The following is a 24,184-nucleotide window of genomic DNA, read 5'->3' as shown; positions in this document are numbered from 1 at the left end:
AGTCTGTCGAAACAGTGCTGAGTCTGTTGCTCTGAAGTTGCAACACGAGCGAAGTGGTTGAGGCAAGCATCACTGTTACACGTTTTGTGTGTGTGTGTGTGTGTGTTCCCGACTGCTGACGTAGCAGCTCGCATGTAGACCTTCAAAAGTTGAAACAAGCTTCATCCGCGAACGCTCTGCTTCTTCCACGACAGCTGGTCGAGCGCGGCGGCCGCAGCACGGCGCGCCCTCTGTGGCCGCGGTGCCGGCGCGCTGCCACCCTCGGCCACTCGTGCGCATCGAACGTAAGCGTGCTACACTCTGAACACTGGCTAGAGTCTTCGAAAGGAGTGTGACGTAACTGTCAGAATCAGCCTCTGCACTGTTACTGCAGGTTAAATAAAACCCACCGTTCGCATTCACCCAAAGAGAACAGATGCAACTACTTATACAGGGTGCTTCACGAAGACATGCTAATACACTACCGGCCATTAAAATTGCTACACAAAGAAGAAATGCAGATGATGAACGGGTATTCATTGGATAAATATATTATACTAGAACTGACATGTCACTACATTTTTACGTAATTTGGGTGCATAGATCCTGAGAAATCAGTACCCAGAACAACCATCTCTGGCCGTAATAACGGCCTCGATACGCCTGGGCATTGAGTCAAACAGAGCTCGGATGGCGTGTACTGTTACAGCTGCCCATGCAGTTTCAACACGATACCACAGTTCATCGAGAGTAGTGACTGGCGTATTGTGACGAGCCAGTTGCTCGGCCACCATTGACCAGACGTTTTCAATTGGTGATAGATCTGGAGAATGTGCTGGCCAAGGCAGCAGTCGAACATTTTCTGTATCTATAAAGGCCCGTACAGGACCTGCAACATGCGGTCGTGCATTATCCTGCTGGAATGTAGGGTTCCGCAGGGATCGAATGAATGGTAGAGCCACGGATCGTAACACATCTGAAATGTAACGTCCACTGTTCAAAGTGCCGTCAATGCGAACAAGAGGTGACCGAGACGTGTAACCGATGGCACCCCATACCATCACGCCGGGTGATACGCCGGCATGGCGATGACGAATACACGCTTCCAATGTCCGTTCACCGCAGTGTCGCCAAACACGGATGCGACCATCATGATGCTGTAAACAGAACCTGCATTCATCCGAAAAAAAATGACGTTTTGCCATTCGTTTACTCAGGTTCGTCGTTGAGTACGCCATCGCAGGCGCGCGTGTCTGTGATGCAGCGTCAAGGGTAACCGCAGCCACGGTCTCCGAACTGATAGTCCATGATGCTGCAAACGTCGTCGAACTGTTCGTGCAGATGGCTGTCGTCTTGCAAACGTCCCCATCTGTTGACTCAGGGATCGAGACGTGGCTGCACGATCCGTTACAGCCATGCGGATAAGATGCCTGTCATCTAGTCATTGTATCTCAACCGACGCGAGCAGCAATGTCGCGATACGATAAACCGCAATCGCGAAACCTTTATCATAGTCGAAAACGTCATGGCACGCATTTCTCCTCCTTACACGAGGCATCACAACAACGTTTCACCAGGCAACACCGGTCAACTGCTGTTTGTGTATGAGAAATCGGTTGGAAACTTCACTTATGTCAGCACGTTAAGTGTCGCTACCGGCGCCAACCTTGTGTGAATGCTCTGAAAAGCTAATCATTTGCATATCACCGCTACCGGCGCCAACCTTGTGTGAATGCTCTGAAAAGCTAATCATTTGCATATCACAGCATCTTCTTCCTGTCGGTTAAATTTCGTGTCTGTTGCATGTCATCTTCGTGGTGTAGCAATCTTAATAGCCAGTAGTGTATTTTACTGTGTTATTCTGCAAGTAAAACCAAAGAAGAAAGTTAATGTTTAGTTACCACTTACGGTAATAAGTACCCTCAGACTTTAAGAAGAATATAATAATTCCAATCCCAAAGAAAGCAGGTGTTGACAGATGTGAAAATTACCGAACAATCAGTTTAATAAGTCACAGCTGCAAAATACTAACACGAATTCTTTATAGACGAATGGAAAAGCTAGTAGAAGCCGACCTCGGGGAAGATCAGTTTGGATTCCGTAGAAATGTTGGAACACGTGAGGCAATACTGACCTTACGACTTATCTTGGAAGAAAGATTAAGAAAAGGCAAACCTACGTTTCTAGCATTTGTAGACTTAGAGAAAGCTTTTGACAATGTTGACTGGAATACTCTCTTTCAAATTCTGAAGGTGGCAGGGGTAAAATACAGGGAGCGAAAGGCTATTTACAATTTGTACAGAAACCAGATGGCAGTTATAAGAGTCGAGGGGCATGAAAGGGAAGCAGTGGTTGGGAAAGGAGTGAGACAGGGTTGTAGCCTCTCCCCGATGTTATTCAATCTGTATATTGAACAAGCAGTAAAGGAAACAAAAGAAAAATTCGGAGTAGGTATTAAAATCCATGGAGAAGAAGTAAAAACTTTGAGGTTCGCCGATGACATTGTAATTCTGTCAGAGACAGCAAAGGACTTGGAAGAGCAGTTGAACGGAATGGACAGTGTCTTGAAAGGAGGATATAAGATGAACATCAACAAAAGCAAAACGAGGATAATGGAATGTAGTCGAATTAAGTCGGGTGATGCTGAGGGAATTAGATTAGGAAATGAGACACTAAAAGTAGTAAAGGAGTTTTGCTATTTAGGGAGTAAAATATCCGATGATGGTCGAAGTAGAGAGGATATAAAATGTAGACTGGCAATGGCAAGGAAAGAGTTTCTCAAGAAGAGAAATTTGTTAACATCGAATATAGATTTAGGTGTCAGGATGTCGTTTCTGAAAGTATTTGTATGGAGTGTAGCCATGTATGGAAGTGAGACATGGACGATAACTAGTTTGGACAAGAAGAGAATAGAAGCTTTTGAAATGTGGTGCTACAGAAGAATGCTGAAGATAAGGTGGGTAGATCACGTAACTAATGAGGAAGTATTGTATAGGATTGGGGAGAAGAGAAGTTTGTGGCACGACTTGACTAGAAGAAGGGATCGGTTGGTAGGACATGTTCTGAGGCATCGAGGGATCACAAATTTAGCATTGGAGGGCAGCGTGGAGGGTAAAAATCTTAGAGGGAGACCAAGAGATCAATACACTAAGCAGATTCAGAAGGATGTAGGTTGCAGTAGGTACTGGGAGATGAAGAAGCTTGCACAGGATAGAGTAGCATGGAGAGCTGCATCAAACCAGTCTCAGGACTGAAGACCACAACAACAACAACATACGGTAATAAAAGATTTTGCCTGAAATTTAGCAATATATATGAAACCATTGCAAAACTGTACGAGGTTAAAGTAAAGCACGTTTTCCATTCATTTTGTTATTATTATGGGTCTGCTGAATCTAGTAAAAGATGTCCCAGACGTGTATCTGCAGTAGTTTTCCAGAACATCCAGAAAAGCAAAGATTATTAAACAAGTAAATTTGTTTACTTACCACTAGGAATGTAGAAACGCTTATCTCGGTGTTGGCAACCGTTGGCGAGTTGTTCCAGTCGTTTCGTAACCTTGAAACGAGATCGTTTTCTGCATTGTCCAGTGGAAGAACATAACAGCAGTGTATTTAAGTGAAAGCACATAGTAACTATTGTAGTTTGTAGATTTATGAAATAGGGATGCCTTTCAAACCATCACTTTTCCAAAATTAAATTCTCTGCTTAAGTTGAGAACTTTGTTTTTTAAATTTCAGACGATTGCACAAACTGGGCCAAGAAGTTAATAAATTAAAAATTTTACGGAATTACGTCTTTGCTTCTCTGCATGTTGTGGAAAACTACTGCATATACTGGGACGTGTTTTATTATATGCACCACACCACCACCACCACCACCACCACCACCAACAACAACAACAACAAAATTAATGAAAACTGTGGCTTAATTTAACCATCTACAGTTTCGCTATGGCTTCATATTACCGAAATTGCTTAATTTCGGGCAAAATCTTTTATTAGCCGTAACTCCGTAACTAAACATCTGCGGACCTATGTTTATATGAACTATTTTCTTTAGTTTTACTCGTAGAATAACATATTACAATATTTGCACATCTTCGTGAACCACCCTGCATTAGAAGAAAACCAAGCACACTGCCTGTGATCGCTAATAAGCAGCACATCCGCCATAGCTTGTCGGTGTACAGCAGAAAGGACATTCGTGTCAGTTACTTAGTCCACACATCACATTCGCTGTAAACATTACAGTGTGGAACGTGTCAACAGAACAGAACACACAAACACACACACACACACACACACACACACACACACACACACACACACACACGGGCGCGCGCAAAACTAAAAAAAATAGTTACATGGCTACAAGTGTTTTACATCTACATTTATACTCCGCAAGCCATCCAACGGTGTGTGGCGGAGGGCACTTTACGTGCCACTGTCATTACCTCCCTTTCCTGTTCCAGTCGCGTATGGTTCACGGGAAGAACGACTGCCGGAAAGCCTCCGTGCGCGCTCGAATATCTCAAATTTTACTTTCGTGATCTCCTCGGGAGGTATAAGTTGGGGGAAGCAATATATTCGACACCTCATCCAGAAACGCACCCTCTCGAAATCTGGACAGCAAGCTACACCGCGATGCAGAGCGCCTCTCTTGCAGAGTCTGCCAATCGAGTTTGCTAAACATCTCCGTAACGCTATCACACTTACCAAATAACCCTGTGACGAAACGCGCCGCTCTTCTTTGGATCTTCTCTATCTCCTCTGTCAACCCGACCTGGTACGGATCCCACAATGATGAGCAATACTCAAGTATAGGTCGAACGAGTGTTTTGTAAACCACCTCCTTTGTCGATGGACTACATTTTCTAAGGACTCTCCCAATGAATCTCAACCTGACACCCGCCTTACCAAAAACTAATTTTATATGATCATTCCACTTCAGATCATTTCGTACGCATACTCCCAGATATTTTAGAGAAGTAACTGCTACCAGTGTTTGTTCCGCTATCATATAATCGTACAATAAAAGATCCTTCTTTCTATGTATTCGCAATACATTACATTTGTCTATGTTAAGTGCCAGTTGTCACTCCCTGCACCGAGTGCCTATCCGCTGCGGAACTTCCTGCATTTCGCTGCAATTTTCTAATGCTGCAACTTCTCTGTATACTACAGCATCATCCGCGAAAAGCCGCATGGAACTTCCGACACTATCTACTAGGTCATTTATATATATTGTGAAAAGCAATGGTCCCATAACACTCCCCTGTGGCACGCCACAGGTTACTTTAACGTCTGTAGCCGTCTCTCCATTGAGAGCAAGATGTTGTGTTCTGTTTGCTAAAACCTCTTCAATCCAGCCACACAGCTGGTCTGATATTCCGTAGGCTCTTTGTTTATTAGGCGACAGTGCGGAACCGTATCGAACGCCTTCCGGAAGTCGAGGAAAATAGCATCTACCTGGGAGCCTGTATCTAATATTTTCTGGGTCTCACGAACAAATAAATCGAGTTGGGTCTCACACGATCGCTGTTTCCGGAATCCATGTTGATTCCTACAGAGTAGATTCTGGGTTTCCAGAAACGACATGATACGCGAGCAAAAAACTTGTTCTAAAATTCTACAACAGATCGATGTCAGATATATAGGTCTATAGTTTTGCGCATCTGCTCGACGACTCTTCTTGAAGACTGGGACTACCTGTGCTCTTTTCCAATCATTTGGAACCTTCCGTTCCTCTAGAGACTTGCGGTACAAGGCTGTTAGAAGGAGGGGCAAGTTCTTTCGCGTACTCTGTGTAGAATCGAATTGGTATCCCGTCAGGTCCAGTGGACTTCCCTCTGTTGAGTAATTTCAGTTGCTTTTCTATTCCTTGGACACTTATTTCGATGTCAGCCGTTTTTTCGTTTGCGCGAGGATTTAGAGAAGGAACTGCAGTGCAGTCTTCCTCTGTGAAACGGCTTTGGAAAAAGGTGTTTAGTATTTCAGCTTTACGCGTGTCATTGCACGTTGATGGTAATGTGAATTTCTGTGTGGTATTGGAGGAGCCGTTGAGGAGAAAAAAATATCTACATTCGAAAAAACATCTGGCGTCTATCAGGCGTTTTACTTTCACGGTTAGGTTGACAAAGAGGTTCGTGTCTGCACCTACCACTCCTTTCCGTGCCGGAGTTCGATACATCGGAAGGTAATGCAGACCATTTTCCCTTCTAGTGTTGCACTCGTCAATGTCTGTGTTGCTCTCAAACTCAGGTGAAGTGTTCATTTATTAACTTACCAAATTTGTTATGTAAGTTAATTGGCCTAGCTGCTGAAAGAGATGACTGCCTGTATGCATGTGTATCCCGCACGTAATTTAATTACTTTCGTTAATGTTTGCCTAAGTGTGGCGTTACCGAGAGTATTATCTCATGAGGCAAAAGCGAATGAAAATATGAAGAATAACTGACTGCATTCCAGATCGTTACAGTTTGCTCCTGTTCTTATGACAAGCCGAGGCCGAATGTTTCACAAAGTATATTATATTGTTTTTGCAGTTCTGAGGGTTCTCTCTCTATCTCTCTCTCTTTCTCTCTCTCTCTTTGAGTGTGTGTGTGTGTGTGTGTGTGTGTGTGTGTGTGTGTGTGTGTGTGTTTTCTCAAGGACAAGTCGACGCATCAAACGGGAATCTACGTTACATACTGAGGCCTCTGGTCCCCTGTCGATGTAAAAAATTGAAGCTTGTAAGTTTGTGCAGTCAAACACTGATTCATCACAATGTATACGGTGCTTCCCGTTGACTTAGAATCACAAAATTTGGCAAGAAGCAAGGTTTCACAGCACAATTCAAGATACGAATCTGAAAACTGTTACATTGTACGTATATAAGGCGGAAAAATATTTCTTTTGCCATTTGTTATCCGGCTTCAGAATTGAAAATAAAACACACTCGGAAGTCTCGGAATCCCTGAGACCGATATGTCGCCAGTGTCAGTGCAGGTAACAGGTAAAAGTCGTACACATCCTGGATTCCTACAGTGGATGTTTTTCCAGTTTAAAGCTACCCTGTTTGTGCGAAAAGCAGTCACCAACATTCACGAAGATGCCATTACTATTTGTTCCGTCGACGCTCCTTTGCTCGGCTCCACAAGAATCTCCCAGCACGAGTGACTGCGCCTCCCGACGCAAACACAACGGCGGACCTTCAACAGAAAGCAGCACTCAGCTCGGCCGGGCTCGCGCCTCACCTGATCTTGAAGACGGTCGCCTCCTCCTCGTCGATGGCGTAGTAGTCCTCCGAGCTGCGCCGCCGGAAGCGCGCGATGACCGCGAACGCCGACACGTACAGCAGGATGAACAGCAGCAGGAAGATCTGCCGGCACACCCACACAACAAGGGCTACACTCGTAATTCCAGACAAATATACACTACTACATATATCTACATCTACATACATACTCAGCAATCCACCATACGGTGCGTGGCGGAGGGTACTCCGTACCACAACTAGCATCTTCTCTCCCTGTTCCACTCCCAAACAGAACGAGGGAAAAATGACTGCCTATATGCCTCTGTACGAGCCCCAATGTCTCTTATCTTTGTGGTTTTTCGTGAAATGTAATTTGGCGCCAGTAAAATTGTACTGCAGTCAGCCTCAAATGCTGGTTCTCTAAATTTCCTCAGTACCGATTCACGAAAAGAACGCCTCCTTTCCTCCAGAGACTCCCACCCGAGTTCCAGAAGCATTTCCGTAACACTCGCGTGTTGATCAAGCCTACCAGTAACAAATCTAGCAGCCCGCCTCTGAATTGCGTCTATGCCCTCCCTCAATCCGACCTGATAGGGATCCCAAACGCTCGAGCAGTACTCGAGAATAGGTCGTATTAGTGTTTTATAAGCGGTCTCCTTTACAGATGAACCACATCTTCCCAAAAATGTACGAATGAACCGAAGACGACTATCCGCCTGCCCCACAACTGTCATTACACGCTTGTCCCACTTCATATCGCTCTGCAATGTTACGCCCAAATGTTTAATCGACGTGACTGTGTCAAGCGCTACACTACTAATGGAGTATTCAGACATTAAGGGATTCTTTTTCCTATTCATCCGCATTAATTTACATTTATCTATATTTAGAGTCAGCTGCCATTCTTTACACCAATCACAAATCATGTCCAAGTCATCTTGTATCCGCCAACAGTCACTCAACATCTTCCCGTACACCACAGCATCATCAGCAGACAGCCGCACATTGCTATCCACCCTACCCAAAACATCATTTATGTAGATAGAAAACAACAGCGGAGCTTCCACACTTCCACACTACCCTGACCTCCGATGAACACTCACCATCGAGGACAACGTACTGGGTTCTATCACTTAAGAACTCTTCGAGCCAGTCAGATACTCCAATCCCATATGCTCGTACCTTAATTAGGAGTCTACAGTGGGGCACCGAGTCAAACGCTTTCCGGAAGTCAAGGAATATGGCACCCATCTGATACCCTTCATTCATGGTTCGCAAGATATCATGTGAATGTTGAAAAAAGAAACGATCCGGAGGCACAGTTACAGAAACCAGTAGCTGTGAGTTAGAAGCACTGGCTCTGGCTGTTGACACACGAGCCCCACTGTGGCACAAGGCGGTGGATGGCTGTGTCGCAAAACTCCCGGGGCTGCGATGTTAACCAGTGCCGCACCTACAGCTGGATGTCGTCAGTCGAGGTGAATCGTTCGCTCCTGAGAGCCTTGTTAAGGGGCGTAAACACAGGGGGAGAGTTGCGGGCTGTGTGGAGGGTGGCCGGGAGCCTCCGGTTTGAAGTTCTGCAGGAGTGCCGCGACTGTGCCGGCCGTACGAGGCTCTGCATTGCCGTGGAGCAGAATGACCCACGGGTGAGACTGTCCGGTCGTTTTGATTTGATCGCTCGGCGAAGGGTGGTCGAGGTTTGGGAGTACCGCCGGGCATTCACCGTTGCCCCGTGCTGCAGGAAGTGAACCAGAAGGGGCCATCTCGGTCAAAGGAGGACGCCGGCACGGCGATTCACCTCGGACGACGACGTGCTGCTGTACGTGCCGGACCGGTTAACGTCGCAGCCCCGGGAATTTTGTGAGACAGCCGTTCACCGCCTCGTGTCACAGTGGGACGAGTGTCTACACACTTCTAACGTACAGCTACTGGTTTGTGTAACTGTGCCTCCGGCTCGTTTTTTTCGAACGCCCCTTATAAATAGAAAACGTAGCTTCAAAAAGTTGTTGCGCAATTTACTTGAAATTTTTACGCAAATACACTAATAAACATTGAGGCGGACAGAGACAACACACTTTTTAATAAACATAATTTATACCATACTCGTCACATAGGGGCAATATCGGGTAGACAAGGTACAAAAATGGTTCAAATGGCTCTGAGCACTATGGGACTTGACATCTGTGGTCACCAGTCCCCTACAACTCAGAACTACTTAAACCTAACCGACCTAAGGACATCACACGACACGCAGCCATCACGATGCAGAGGAACGGCAGCGCAGTGGCGGTGCTGCCACTTGTACTCAGGCGATTCGTGTCAGAAGGTGTCCGACCTGGTGATGGCCGCACGTTGGGAATTGACTGACTCTGAAGCTGGAATCGTAGTTGCGGCTACACGCGTGGGACACATTCTGAGACCCAGTGTTAACAGTGTGAGAGGTCCGCGACTAAGGAATTTATTGCTAGCGCGCTCGAGCAGATGTAACTTCGATGGACTGCTCACGCGCTGCCTGCGATATGTAGTGTGTAAGAGAACCTCAGGCCAGAGAGCAGTGTCGGCTGCAGCAGCAGTAGCAGCCGCAGCTCGCCGTCGGGCGGTTGGGCCGTTCGTGCCTGAGGTAAAAGCAGCAGCGCGCATGTGTAATTTGTAACGACTGATTTTGTACTATTGTTATATCGAGTCCCACGTAAATCTTTTTAAATATATTTTAATAATAATCTTTCTTATAAAGATGACAGACTATCATTCATCTGAATTTAAAGATTTTACTAATTCCTCCTATCCGTGGTCATCCCGATTATGGTAAACAAAAATCAGTTGTTTCATTTTATACATGGCAAATCTAGCGGCCAGCATTGAACTGGGCTGTGCCAGAAAAATTTCTTACAGGAGCAGATATATATATACGCGTTATCCGGCGACTTAATTGAGGTAAGAATTTTCAGTTTATTCAGTATGATCTTTCAGAGCCATGACGCAGCACTGCTGACATCCAGATTCACCAGTTTAGGTTCACAGTCACGTAATTATTGGAAGGTTACATACATGTGTCACAATTTTATTGAGTGGTTAGTCACATTTTTCTTGCGAGGTTACGGAAATTATCTGTTGGGAGGTACCACTAAATGTGAATGTTATAATTAAAATATCTGTTGGGAGGCTACAACAATGTGCTGAGAATACAAAATTTCAGGCGTCACCTTCCTCCACAGACAATGCAGTGGCGGACGACTTTCACGTAACGACCGAGAGCAGCAGCGTACGCGTAGGGCTGTCAGTACTGACAGACAAGCAACAGTGCGTGAAATAACCGCACAAGTCAATGTGGAACGTACGACCGACGTACCCGTCAGGACAGTGCAGCGATACGAGGCGTTAACGTGGTATGACGGCAGACAACCGACGCGAATATCTTGGCTAACAGCATCACATCCCCCGTAGCGTCTCTCCTGGGCTCACGACTGGAAAACCGTGGCCCATCAGGTGAGTCCCGATTTCAGATGCTGAGAGCCGAGTGTGACCCAGACCCCACCGAGACGGACACAGGCTGTCGACAAGCCACTGTGCGAGCTGGTGGTGGCTCGATAACGTTTACATCGAATGCACTGGCCGAGCAGCGACAGGACGTCGTTATGTTCGGCTACTCGGAGACCATTCGACAACGATGGAATTTTTATGGATGACAATGCGCCATGTTGTCCTCGATTGGTTTGGAGAATATTCTGAACAGTTCGGGCGAATGATTTGCCCAGCCAGACCACCCGACACGAATCCCATCGAACATCTATGGGACATAACCGGGAGGTGGGTTCGTGCACAAAGTCCTGCACCGGCAACACTTTCGCAATTACGGGCGGATCTAGAGGCAACATGGCCGAATATTTCCGCAAGGGACTTCCAGCGACTGACTGAAGTGCACGCTGGCATATCGAGTTGCTAAGCTTGTACGGGTCATGCAGGGCAGGTTGTCCGTGTGTTGCGCCGTTTTGCAGTTGATGGGCAGTTCTTCGTTTGGCTTCCCAAAACCGAATAACAGGGCGACACAAAACTTGAGACATGGCGGCAGCAGTACCAGTGTCTCGTAGCTCGACAGGCTCACAAATGAGAGATATCGTTACTAGCGGTCCCGGTACAGAAAAACAAACTGAGACTGCTTAAAGCGAACGAGGCACGATGGCCTGAGGTTTGATATCGAACTCGGCACACCGCGGTAACAGCTCTTTTTTTCTGGCTCAAATTCACTGAGAGTCGCGCGCGCAGCGAAAAAATGCATGTGACCGCAAAAGGGAGCTCGCCATTCGTGTTAACTAAGAGTCATAAGAGATCGGTAGCACAGTATCGGAAAACAATGGCCTATCGCCGACGTCTTTCTGTTGCAAGAATCCTACAATATACTGTAAGCTGAAACATTATGACGTTTGCAACAGTTCACCTGTGACTACAGTTACAACGGCAGATCGGAAGAATACCGATATCTTAATAGATTTTTTGTTTTGTTTTGGAATCTCTAACTTTCATGTAAAATTCGTGGCACTCTGTGTGACCCAGGAATGTTACACGCATAGCTGAACCAGAAAAATCTAAAAACGTTCGATATTTTCTCAACGCTGCAGCCCGTTGGTATTGCCTCGAGTACGTGGCTAATGTCAATACCCTTATACGGTAATATCGGCAGTATGAAATACAGTCGGAATGAAACTTCTGTTCAAACCAATTTCACAATACATACACAACATGTTTTTCGAAGATAGTCTTCAACAACGAAAAAAAATTAATTTCAGATTAAGCTTATCCATTACGTATGAATAAGACCCCTGATTATTTATACAGGAAACTGAAACAGGTAGTTCAAGAAAGTCACTGTTTGCTGTGTCCTGTATTTATATTAACTTGAGGTTGATTGAAACCCAGGACACTTTTCGTAACTGCTGCTAATTGTTCTCTTAACCTTATTGCAGGATTTCTCTTTTTAAAATAAAAAAAAAACACTCTTTGAGCCATTTCAGTAATTTTACTGAAATTGTGCTTAAGACTCACTACTTCGGCAAGGCCATTGGAAATTCGACACAACTCAATTGCGGACGAGCCACTGAATAAGGTGCCCACGTACTCACATGGTTCAAATGGCTGGCTCTGAGCACTATGGGACTCAACATCTGAGGTCATCAGTCCCTAGAACTTAGAACTACTTAAACCTAACTAAGCTAAGGACATCACATACATAGATCCCCGACGCAGCATTCGAACCTGCGACCGTAGCGGTCGCGCGGTTCCACACTGAAGCGCCTACAACCTCTCGGCCACACAGGCCGGCTACTCACATGGTTAACTAATTCTAGTTCTCGTTCACGGCTAAAGTCAGATGTTCTCCTCGAGGAGGGTATCTTGTCTGAATTTTATTTTAATCGAACATGAGGTGTAATTTTTAGTATTTTCAGCGCTTATGACACTGTTCAGTGATCTTCTTGACTTCACGAAACTTAGGGATTTTTTCAGACCCTTTAGCCCTCTCGGATTTTCTTTTTCCTCGTGATAAAAACACCTGCAGCCGTCCTTATGATTTTATTTTACTTTGTCGCTGCCAGTTTCAACGTTTCAGTGCGTCATCTTCAGGCTGTTGATGGTTGGAGTGCCGACACATTATCTGCGTATCCAGTAATGCTGGCAACTGATGTGTTGTGCATGGGGATTATATGAACCTGTACCGCATCAAAAACAGCCTGAAGGTGACGCACTGAAGCGTTTAAACTGGTAGCGACAAAATGAAGTAAATCATAAGGCCGGTTGTAGGTGTTTTTATTTTATGACGATAGTAAACGGGCGTCGTCCCAGTGGCCTCCTGTCACAAGGATGGACATACAAAAGCTTTCTTTTCCTTGTCCTCGGCATCTGAAATTAGATGTAACTCTTTACATAAGTGTAAACAACATTTTTTCTGAGATTTAGAGCATGGGGAAATATCAAAACCCTGTTTGTTCTATTTTCAGACCTAAACATTTGACCACTGCACACGATTTTTTGTATACTTGTTACCCCTGCTGAATTGCAAGTTTCCCCACGATTCAGATGAAACTGCCCATCGAAACTGGCTACAAATATAGATGAACTATATGTGCAACACTTTCTCAAATTCAATTCAATGCACAAAAATTATTCTCTTTCATTTATTTTTGATGTGTGTGTGTGTGTGTGTGTGTGTCTTATCTGTACACAGGTGATCCCTGGCGAAATGGTCAATACTCAGGGGTGTGACAGGATTGACGATTTCAAGCAAAAAACTTTACACAGACATACGGCCTATTCCGAATGGTTTCAGAGCTAGAACACATTTCATGTACATCATTATTTTTTGCGCATGGCAGCACATTGTCAGGTTTACACATGTACTACAAGTAGAAAACAAAACAACGTGCGTTTTACAAAGTTTTTGATGAGGAATACGTATTTTTAATATATTCGCATGTATGCGCAATCACAAATCTCACATTACAGATATTGTACAGTTCACAACAAATGTTCGAACATCCCACCCTCGAGGGCAACAGCGTCCGTGACGCCAACAAGCAGTTCATCTCGCGTATTCACCTTTTGTCTGTCTACCTCACACTTCCTCCACAAACAAATATCTACTGGCGTTAGGTCTGGCCAGTTAACTGTACAACCGTGACCCATCCAGCGATTAGGTTTAAGTGCTGTCGAGATGCCGGTACAACTTGGAGCCGCTACGTAGAGTATACTGCAGTCCGCGTAGTTCGAGGCACGTCCTCGACGTGTTCTGCCCGAAGTAACTCCCGTGTCATTTGCTCTTCTAAAAATGACTGCTCGTTTCAACGTTTTACAGATGACGCCGCACGATACATTGATCGAAAAACGAACTTGGAAATTGGTTTCGAAGGTAGCGTGTGGCTTATCCTGCAAACATCGACGCCATTCCGTGTAGATCTCTCTTCATCGGTGAGTAGCATTAATGGAAGAAAATGACGATTGTCATTTAACTACTTCCAAATTCAAGTCGTGTGGTATTGTCGCGAACGTCAAATGTCAAATGGGTCCAAGTTTTTGCGCGTGTAATATTCGCTATACTCGTGTTCGTGTTTGTACTAGGTCTGCGCTATTGCTGCGCTGTGCCGTAAAATGTGGCAGGCGTCGGAAAGCGCCGACAGTATTCTTCGGTAGTACTACCATCGCAGAAGCCGTAAACACATACCGCATCTGCACGGTCTTCATTAATCTAGGTGTGTGTACAAACTTTTCGCAGTACTACACTCACCACACACCGTGCACAACCGTGCGTTCAGTGGGCCGTTTTAAAGACAGAAAGACATCGCCGTCAAAAAAGGTCAAAAGCAACGAGATAGATTAGGCTGGAACAAAACGTCAAAGACAGGTTGCGTGTCTAAGACACACACGTCCGCGGCATTAGCCCAAAAAGAAATGTACGAGGTTCGTTCAATAAGTAACGGCCCACATTTTTAAAAAAAATATACAAATCAAACGTCCTTGTTGGTGCTTAACGTGTGACGTTTGTTGTGTGCGCCGGTGAAGTTCCGAACCGTTCTGGCAGATGGCAGAGCCGTAGTACAGCGTGAAACTGGCGTCTACATACGACTCACTTTACAACCAGCGTGCTGTTATTAAATTCTCGTGTGCAGAAAAAGAAACCGCGGTGGACATCCGTAAACGTCTGTTTGCAGTGTACGGTGATACTGCAGTTGGTAGGAGTACAGTCGGGTGACGGCTAGAGAAAGTCACAGCCTTAAAGAAGTTGCAGAAGCAGAGCTGCACGGCCAGCCGCGCTGTGGCCGCCCTGCCGCAGCCGCAGCCGCAGCCACTGCCCCAGGCGTGCCGAGCCGTGCGGCTGCCGCTGTCCGTGCCGACCGGCGCATCACAGACTCCACAGCTGGCTCCACACCGTCGGACGTCCATCTCTCTGGGCCGCTTAAAGATTCTCTGCGGGGAACACACTTCGGAGGTGACGGAGAGTGTCAGTCGTGCAGTGAAGACATGTCTGCGCCTACAGGACAAGAGCTTTTACCAGCAGGGAATACGTGCTCTTCCACAACGGTGGCGTACGGCCATAGAACGTGATGGAGACTACGTAGGAAAATAGGACGTGGACAAGACATGTTGGACTATACTGTCACCAAATTCTGACTCTTAACAATAAATATGTTCGGAGAAGAAAAATGTGGGGCATTACATATTGAACGCCCCTTTTACATTAAATGCGTTCTACTTAAGGAAACATTCGGAACACGGCATACGTCACAGGAAAGTTTTTGCTTCAAATGAGCATTGCTCGCATACCCCTGAATATCGACCATTCGTGCTAGGACGCCCTGTATAGTCATCAATATTCCAGAATAGCGATGGGAAAAACCCACTACTTAAAACCGATGCCGGTATTGTGATTCTGAATAACCGGTATTTTTTGATATTAGTTTCGTCGCGGTTATAACGTGTTTCTGTATAGTTATTTTATTGATTAGCACGTAAAACACTGGAATGTTGAATGTCATAGCACAGGTGCTAAAATTTTTAGTTTCTAAATAAAACTTAAAAAAATGAGTACTATCTACTAACAAAAATCTCCATTGCTTTGAAACGTGTATTTGGTTATTATAAAAAATGGGAATAGCTATCAGAGCTATTATATGGTTGCCATTTGTATGAAATACTTAAACGAAATTGAACCGACATTAATATATTAAAAACTTAACAGCTCATTCGTTCTTTATAATGAAAATACAGAGTAGTAGATCTTCTGTCCGTGTTTATGTGCACTGAAGAGCCAAACAAACAGGCACACCTGACCGATATCGTGTAGGGCCCCCGCGAGTACCCGGAAGTGCCGGAAGACGACGTGGCACGGACTCGACTGATGTCTGACGCAGTGCTGGAGGGAACTGACACCACGGATGCTGCAGGGCTCTGAGGGGGTGGAGATCTCTTCTGAACAGCACGTCGCAAGGCATGTCGGACACGATCAATGAGGTTCGTGTCTGGGGAGTTTGGTGGACACGTGAACTGTTAAACTCAGAAGTGTGTTCCTGGAGCCACTCTGTAGCAATTCTGGACGTGTGGAGTGCCGCATTATCCTACTGGAATTTCCCGAGTCCGTCGGAATGCACAATGGACACGAATGTATGCAGGTGATCAGAGAGGATGCTTGCGTACGTGTCGACTGTCAGATTTGTATCTAGGGGTACCAGGAAGTCCGTATCACTCGCACTGCACAAGCCCCACACCGTTACAGAGCCTGCAGCAGCTTCGACAGTCCCCTGCTGACATGCAGCGTCCACGGATTCGTGAGGTTGTCTCCAAACCCGTACACGTCCACCCTCTCGATGCCACGCGAAACGAGGCACGCCTGACCAGGCCGCACGTTTCCAGTCATCAAAAGTCCAGTGTCAGTGTTGACGAGACCAGGCGAGGCGCGAAGCTTCGTGTCGCGCAGTCATCCAGGGTACGTGGATGGGCCTTCGAAAGCCCATATCGACGATCTTTGTTCGAATGGTTCGCATGCCGAGACTTGCTAACGGCCCAGCATTGAAATCTGTAGCAATATGCGGAAGGGTCGCACTTCCGTCACGCTGAACGATTGTCTTCGGTCGTCGTCGGTTCCGTTCTTGCAGGATCTTTTTCCAGCCGCAGCGATGTCAGAGATTTGATGTTTTACCAGATTCCTGGTGTTCACAGTGTACTCGCGAAACGGTCGTAGAGGAAAATCACCACCCCATCGCTACCTCGGAGATGCTGTGTCCCATCGCCCCGACTCCAACACCACGTTCAAACTCAGTTAACTCTCGACAACCTGCCACTGTAGCAGCAGCAAGCGATCTGACAACTGTGCCGGACACGTGTCGTCCTATGTAGGCGATGTCGTCCGCAGCGCCGTATTCTGCCTGTTGACATATCTCGTATTTGAACACGCATGCTACACAGTTTTTTTTGAGTTTCAGTGTAGTATGCCTCTCTGTATCTGCAGCCTTTCGAAACCGAAGGCATAACGCGAAAAATAGATTAATGCAACCTCTGTTTTTCACTATTCAGTTATTCGTAATACCAAAATAGTGGTGTACGAACATTATCGATGACACGATTTTTGAACAGAGTTTTACGAAAAGTAGGGAACGATTGGCGGACTACGTTTTCTTCTATTTAGCTATTTTATTTGATATTTTGATTGTAGCTATCTCGAAACATAAAACGCAAAAGTCTGAGGGAGTCTCGGAATTGTCCGATGTTCGCTGTAAGTCAACGTTTATCGCTGGAAATAATACTAAAAGGAAACAGAAAATTTTATTTCGGAAATCGGTTATTCTGAGCGGTTTAGAGAGCCGGGCTACACTGGAGGTGAAGGGACCGGTTGTTCCGGCGGTGGCCGCCACAGCGGGGAAGGGCAGCCCGGGGTCAGCGTACGGGGAGGAGGCGCCGCGGCGTGCCCGTGACAGGCCGGCGGGCCAAAGTTCTGGCACTGTGCAAACTCGCTCTCGCTTGTAGAGGGGATTCTGCGGTTCCAGTTGCCGTGATCCGAGTTTCCCTCCCCGTCTGTTTCATTTATACTCCACGCAACACTACAGTGGCACAGCTTTGTTTATTCCCCGATAAATCATTAATTTAAAAAATACTGTAGGAAAATGTTAATTTTCAAATTGTTGCTCACTCGTAGGACGAGGGCAGCAAGCGGCGAAAGTTATTAGAATATATCGTGTGTGTGCCTTCGAAAGAACACACTCCACGGAGATCGCGCAGTTGTGAAACACTATATTTTTAGATTTCCAGAAGGCTTTCGACACCGTTCCTCACAAGCGTCTCCTAACAAAAATGGGTGCCTGTGGAATATCGCCTCAGTTGTGCGACTCTATTCGTGATTTCCTGTCAGAAAGGTCACAGTTCGTAGTAACAAACGGAAAGTCACCGAGTAAAACAGAAACAATATCTGGTGCTCCCCAAGGAAGTGTTATAGGCCCTCTATTCTTCCTGATCTATATTTACGACATCGGAAACGATCTGAGTAGCTCTCTTACATTTCTTTTTGCAGACGATGCTGTCATTTAGCGCCTTGTAAAGTCATCAGATGACAAAAATGAATTGCAAAATGATTTATATAAGATATCTGTATGGTGGGAAAAGTGGAAATTGACGATGAATAAAGACAAGTGTGAAGTTTTTCACACGAGTACTAAAAGAAATCAGCTAAATTTCGATTAACAGACAAGTCACACAAATCTGAAGGCTGTAAATTCAACTAAATACTTAAGGATTACAATTACAAAAAACCTAAACTGGAACGATCACACAAATAATATTGTGGGTAGAGCGAACCAAAGACTGAGATTCATTGGCAGAACACTCAGAAGGTGCAACAGGTCCACTAAAGTGACTGCTTACACCACCCTTGTCCGCCCTTTTCTGGAGTACTGCTGCGCGGTGTGGGATCCGCATCAGGTGGGACTGACGGATGACATCGAAAAAGTTCAAAGAAGGGCAGCTCGTTTTGTATTATCGCGGAATAGGGGAGACAGTGCCACAGACATGTACGTGGAGTGGCAATCATTAAAACAAAGGCGTCTTTTGTTGCGACGGGATCTTCTCGTGAAATTTCAATCACCAGTTTTCTCCTCCGATTGCGAAACCATTGTCTTGGCACCCACCTACATAGAGAGAAATGATCATCACGACGAAATAAGAGAAATCAGGGCTCGCACAGAAAAATTTAAGTGTTCGTTTTTCCCGCGCGCCGTTCGAGAGTGGAACGGTAGAGAGAGAGCCTGAAGGTGGTTCGTTGAACCCTCTGCCAGACACTTTATTGTGAATAGCAGAGTAATCACGTAGACGTAGATGTAATAATAATAACTAGCAGGTATGAAACACTATATGTAAATGGGGGGGGTGTAATAAGTGCTATCAACTGAAGCGGGACATTACGCGAAATCAGCGGCGACGGGAGAAATTTCCACGGACTGTCACGGCCGACACACATTCCAATCGGGAGCCACCGATCCTGCCAAGTAAGCAGGAGGTCCCGGGTTCCAATCTAGGTCGGTACACATTTTGATTAGTCCCCGCCGATTCCGCTGCGGCTGATAGCAGTGATCCCCCTTTAATTTAGGCAACGTGAGGAAAAACCGTTTTGTCCACGACTTGCGATAAATTGGTTACACAGGGTGTATACGGGGACAAGAAAAAAAAATTCCCGGATTATTCCCGGATTTCTCCCGGATATCCCGCTTAAAAAATATGCTTTTCCCCGGGCGAAAATACACTTTTTCTGTGCTAAGTGACAGTAGGTTTTCCGTAGATTTTCCCTCGGAACTGTAAAACTTATCAATCCTTTGAATGGTTAACGTTTTATACAATCGCGTAGAACTTCCCGGAAAAAAAAAGAAAAGACGGGGCAGAAAAGTTTTGGAGAGACTTTTAATTTAAAAAAGGAGAGAATTTTTGGAAAGACCTTTGATTTTCAGCAACATATACGCTGCATATTTTCGTATTACGAAAGTATAAATTCGAATTGCACCAAACAAAGCGCGTTAGTTTCCTGAGCGTTGAAACCGAGGTTGCGATGTCATTTTGTAAGCGAGTCATATTTCAAGCCACGAGATCTCGCCAGCCGATGACAGTAGCTATTCAGAGCATAGGACACCTGTTACAGTCAGCCAATAGCAAGATCACTGATTACATAGCGCGAACACGCAAAAGGAAAAGTTAACGGTTTACATTAATGTACACAGTACCGTATGTCTACAAGAAAAGCTAAGCTTCCACATATAATTTTGGTCTCAAAGATTAACACGCTACAACAGAAGCTAAGCTTTCACATGTAATATTGATTTTTTTTTTTTGCACGTGTTATACTTTAAGATACATCACAGAAATGTGCCAGTAAATTTAAAATTCTGATATAAATGTCTCGGCTCGAAATTCTGGCTGGTCCTCGAACTGTTCAGTTTCGAACGCTCTGTGATTTAGATATCCATCCCACATTCTCACACGTAACATAATTCATGTTGCGTAAAAATAAATTTTCTTTGAAAGTAACACTTTTCTAACCACCGTTCGCAATGCTATCCGGAGACTGTTAGAAATAGGTTCGATTTACCAGTTGCCAGAGAGCGCCAGAAAAACGGGCATTATTGTGCGTGTGCAACTGTAGTGGTGTAGGAAGCCCGCATGTTCGTGTGTATAAAGCACTAACAGAGCTTACATTACACCATAAAAGAAACAGGGCATCAGAGGATACTCCAAAGAGCATTGGAATTTCGTAACCACACTAAAATGCATAATACGGCTTGAAGTGCAAATTGGCTTTTTCCAGATTCACAATGAAGTAGGTCCCATCTGATATTAAGCTTTTCAGTGTGGTTTTTGGGATGTAAATTTTCTAGGAGTACCAGTACTCTGCGATCTCATTTTAGGTTCTTTATTATGGCATAATGCCATATATGGCAGAAGATGATAACGCGCACTTGAAATTCAGCGAACAGTTGGAACCAGGCAATACTGTAGAATGAAACACTTCGTTTCAAATAAAATGATTGCCTCAGCGGAAAGATTAATAAAGCCAAATTTCTTTAGCAAGCTTGCAAAAGTAACTTCACTGTTCTGCAAGGCGATTAATGCTTGACTGCTACTTAACTTGGAAATAAAATAAAATCAGAAAACAAATTAATAATATATTTTTTCCCTCCGTAATTATGTGAAGGTATTTTAATTCACTTGACGGCTCCCGGCCACAGAAATCCGTTTGTTTTCACTTGACGTGGGAGCTGTACACAAAGAGAAGCAGCGAAATCACTTAACGTAAACACGGGTCGGGTGGAGGTTAACCCCCTCCCCACTACAACTCAGACAACTCTGTGCAAGCGTGAATCTGGCAGCTAGGGCGCGGGAGAAAAATTTTTCTCGTTTGCATGTGGCTGCTTGCTGCAACTACCGATACAGCTAACAGCCAAACTTCAAGTAGCGGGAGAAGGTACTGCTTATACGCGAGTCAAATGCGCATGCGCAACAGACCGCTGGCAATTGGTCAAACGAACCTAACGTGAACAGTTGTGACGTCATGGTCATAGCAAGCAGTTTATTGTTACGAAGAATTACAGTCTGCGCCCTACGGTCTTTGACATATTTTTGCTATTTGCAGACGCTTCTACGTGCACGATGTTTTGCTATTGTAAATTGCACATTTCCGTTAAAGTTTTATTTTTTTTCCCTCTCGTTTATATTTTATTGCTGGAGTATCATTCTCCAGTAGCAGGATACAATGACATTCTTTGCTAGAGAATCAATTCTGCAGTGAAAATTGCAAAAATTTAACTGAAAGCTAAAACAATGAAAAATTCCCGGAATTCCGAAAAATTCCCGGGTTTTTCCCGGTTTTCTCCCGGATGAAAAAATTCCCGGGTTTTTCCCGGATTTCCCGGTTGTCCCGGGTCGTATACACCCTGTTACACATTCTCGTCAAACAACATCCGAGCCGCGCTAACCCAAAACAAGAACGGTAACAGTGATGTGGCTATACAGGGTGTGCCAGAAGGAATGATCAGTATTCGGCGATACGGTAGGAATGGTATTCGAACCAGAGACGTCCAGCTGGCGCACACCGGCTCCGGCACGCACACCTCCAGTAACTCCCCTCCACTGCTACGGAACACATCTGTTCCAGTGAACACCAGTGCCAGCACACTGAGGTGACGGAAGTCGTGGGATGTCTCGTAATACACGAGGGAGGTAAGCAAAAAAGAATTATTTTGTACAACCTACATATTTCCAAACTGTTTACAAAACCTTATCGCCGTCAAATTATTCTCCTTTAGAACTAATAAATTTGTCCCACCGCTGCTCCCATTGTTCTAAGTATTTTGTATGCCATCTTTAGAAGTGACTGACAGCTCCTCCTCCTCATTTTTTTCTTCTTCACTTCTTCCATTTTGTCAAATCGGTGTCCTTTCGTGCCCCTTTTCATCCGTGGGAATAAGGAAGTCACACGGAGCCAGGCCAGGCCAGGCGAGTAATGTGCGTGGGGCTGCGGAACCGTGCCATTTTCAGCCAAAGACAGTCAGAGACGTGGCTCTGTGTGCAAGTGTGTTAGGACCCGAGGTACAAACTTGGCAGCAACCTTTTTCATTCCCAAATCTTCGCTGAACAGAGCTCCGAGATAACCCACTAATCTCTTCACAGCTGATCAATTGCCTGGCGACGGTCCACGAGCACAAACACTATTTTTTTCAATATTTTCGTCTATTCGGGCAACTGATGGACGGCTAGAATGAGGTTTGTCACCGAGCGACATGTCGCCATTTCTAGAGTATTTGAATTCTATCCGTGCTAGTATCAAATTTACTCTGGAAAGAAAAAGACGTCTGCTTCCCCTTTTTGGACGTTGTCGTTCCCCGTAAAGTTGACGGCACATTAGGACATGTCGTATATCGTAAATCTACGCGTACAAATCTATGTCCACATGCCAGTAGCTGCCATCACCCTTCGCAGATCACAGGTGTCCTCGAGACCTTAGTGAATAGGGCGCACTGTATATCCGATAAAGATAATTGGCAAGAAGAGCTCTCATACCTCAAAAGCATTCTTAAAGCGAATGGATTTTCTCCGCAACAAATTCGTACAGCAGTTCCTTCAGATGTAGTGCGTTTTTTTGCCCTATGTGGGCGCTCTTTCCTCGAAGATACGCCGTATTCTCGAGAAACGCTGTGTTAAGGTGATGTTCCACGAACATTGCAGCTTTACTCGGCTCTCTAAAGGACGATTTATTGCTTTCTAACGTGGGTGTTTAGCAGATTCGCTGCGGAAATGGTGACAAGTCGTACATACGTAAAACAACACACACCATTCTTGAGAGATACGTGGAATATCGAAGGTACATACGCTTATGACAGCCACACAAGTCAGCTGTGGCCGAACGTTTTGTTGATACAGGGCATTCCATGAACTACAGTGATGTGAAGATCCTAACATTCATCTCTTCCTTTTGGGATGCTGCCTTCGAGGAAGCTATAGACACTGGATTAGCTAATAATTTAACAAATAGAGATATGGTTTTAATTTGGACGCACGGATTCCGGCTCCTGAGATATTTAAACAGCAGAGAAGCCCTGATGGTGCCATCGCCGCCGAACATACGTAGAAGAGCGAATCGAGTGTCCGTACGACTTCGCCAGAGGCGGCGCGTGTGTAGCGTCGTCTGCTAACTGGCGGTCGCGGTGAACCAGACACCGCCGCGGGTGCCGCTTTGTCGTCAGTTTTCCAATTCATTCTGAGGATGGACGGACGATACGCGGCCGAAATATCACCAGAAGAAAGTTGACTTGCTCGGCAACATTCGCGAAATGTAATGGACTGGACAATATAAATCTAATGCACGTAGGTTAGCAATGACTATATATCTCTCTATCCTGAACAGTTCCCAGGACAGTGAGATGGACAGAACGAGCCTTTTCCGTTATTCTGTTTTACAACGAACTTCTTTTTCAATCGTCTAGCGTATATACACACATCAAAAAAAGTTTTGCATCACCCCATTTCCCAGAACTACTGAACACAGAAGTTGACTATGGATATTGTACACACAGTCCCTTTGACTGTTCAGAGATGTCACTAAACCCGCCCAAAGATGTAAACAGCCACGCATGAGCAGCGGCTATATGACGGAGGCGGTCCAACAGCCGATCAGTTCCAGTCATTCCACGAGGAAGGAGGTACACGGCTCGTGTTCTCTGTAGTTCAACCGTGCTTAGACGGTCAATACCGCGGTTCGATCGCGTCCGCATTGTACCAGGAAGGACTCTCAATAAGGGAAGTGTCCAGGCGTCTCGGAGGGAACCAAAGCGATGTTGTTCGGACGTGGACGAGATGCAGAGAGGCAGGAACTGTCGACGTCATGCCTCGCTCAAGCTGCCCGAGGGCTGCTACTGCAATGGATGACCGCTACCTACCGATCATGGCCAGG

At 45.4% G+C, this 24,184-nt stretch overlaps 1 protein-coding gene across 1 annotated transcript in view; it reads right to left on the bottom strand.

Annotated features, from left to right (window-relative positions):
* LOC126143116 (protein Lilipod-like) overlaps positions 1 to 24,184 on the bottom strand; it is a gene marked incomplete at its 3' end in the record, with an annotated part of 178,737 nt that overhangs the window by 75,481 nt on the left and 79,072 nt on the right. The window contains exon 3 of the mRNA XM_049915300.1: positions 7,217 to 7,341. Coding sequence (XP_049771257.1) covers positions 7,217 to 7,341 — 125 coding nt within the window. The remainder of the gene's footprint in view (positions 1 to 7,216; positions 7,342 to 24,184) is intronic.

This window comes from Schistocerca cancellata, unplaced genomic scaffold (assembly GCF_023864275.1).
Source record: "Schistocerca cancellata isolate TAMUIC-IGC-003103 unplaced genomic scaffold, iqSchCanc2.1 HiC_scaffold_780, whole genome shotgun sequence".
NCBI lineage: Eukaryota > Metazoa > Arthropoda > Insecta > Orthoptera > Acrididae > Schistocerca > Schistocerca cancellata.
This window is presented reverse-complemented; position numbering and strand designations above follow the sequence as displayed.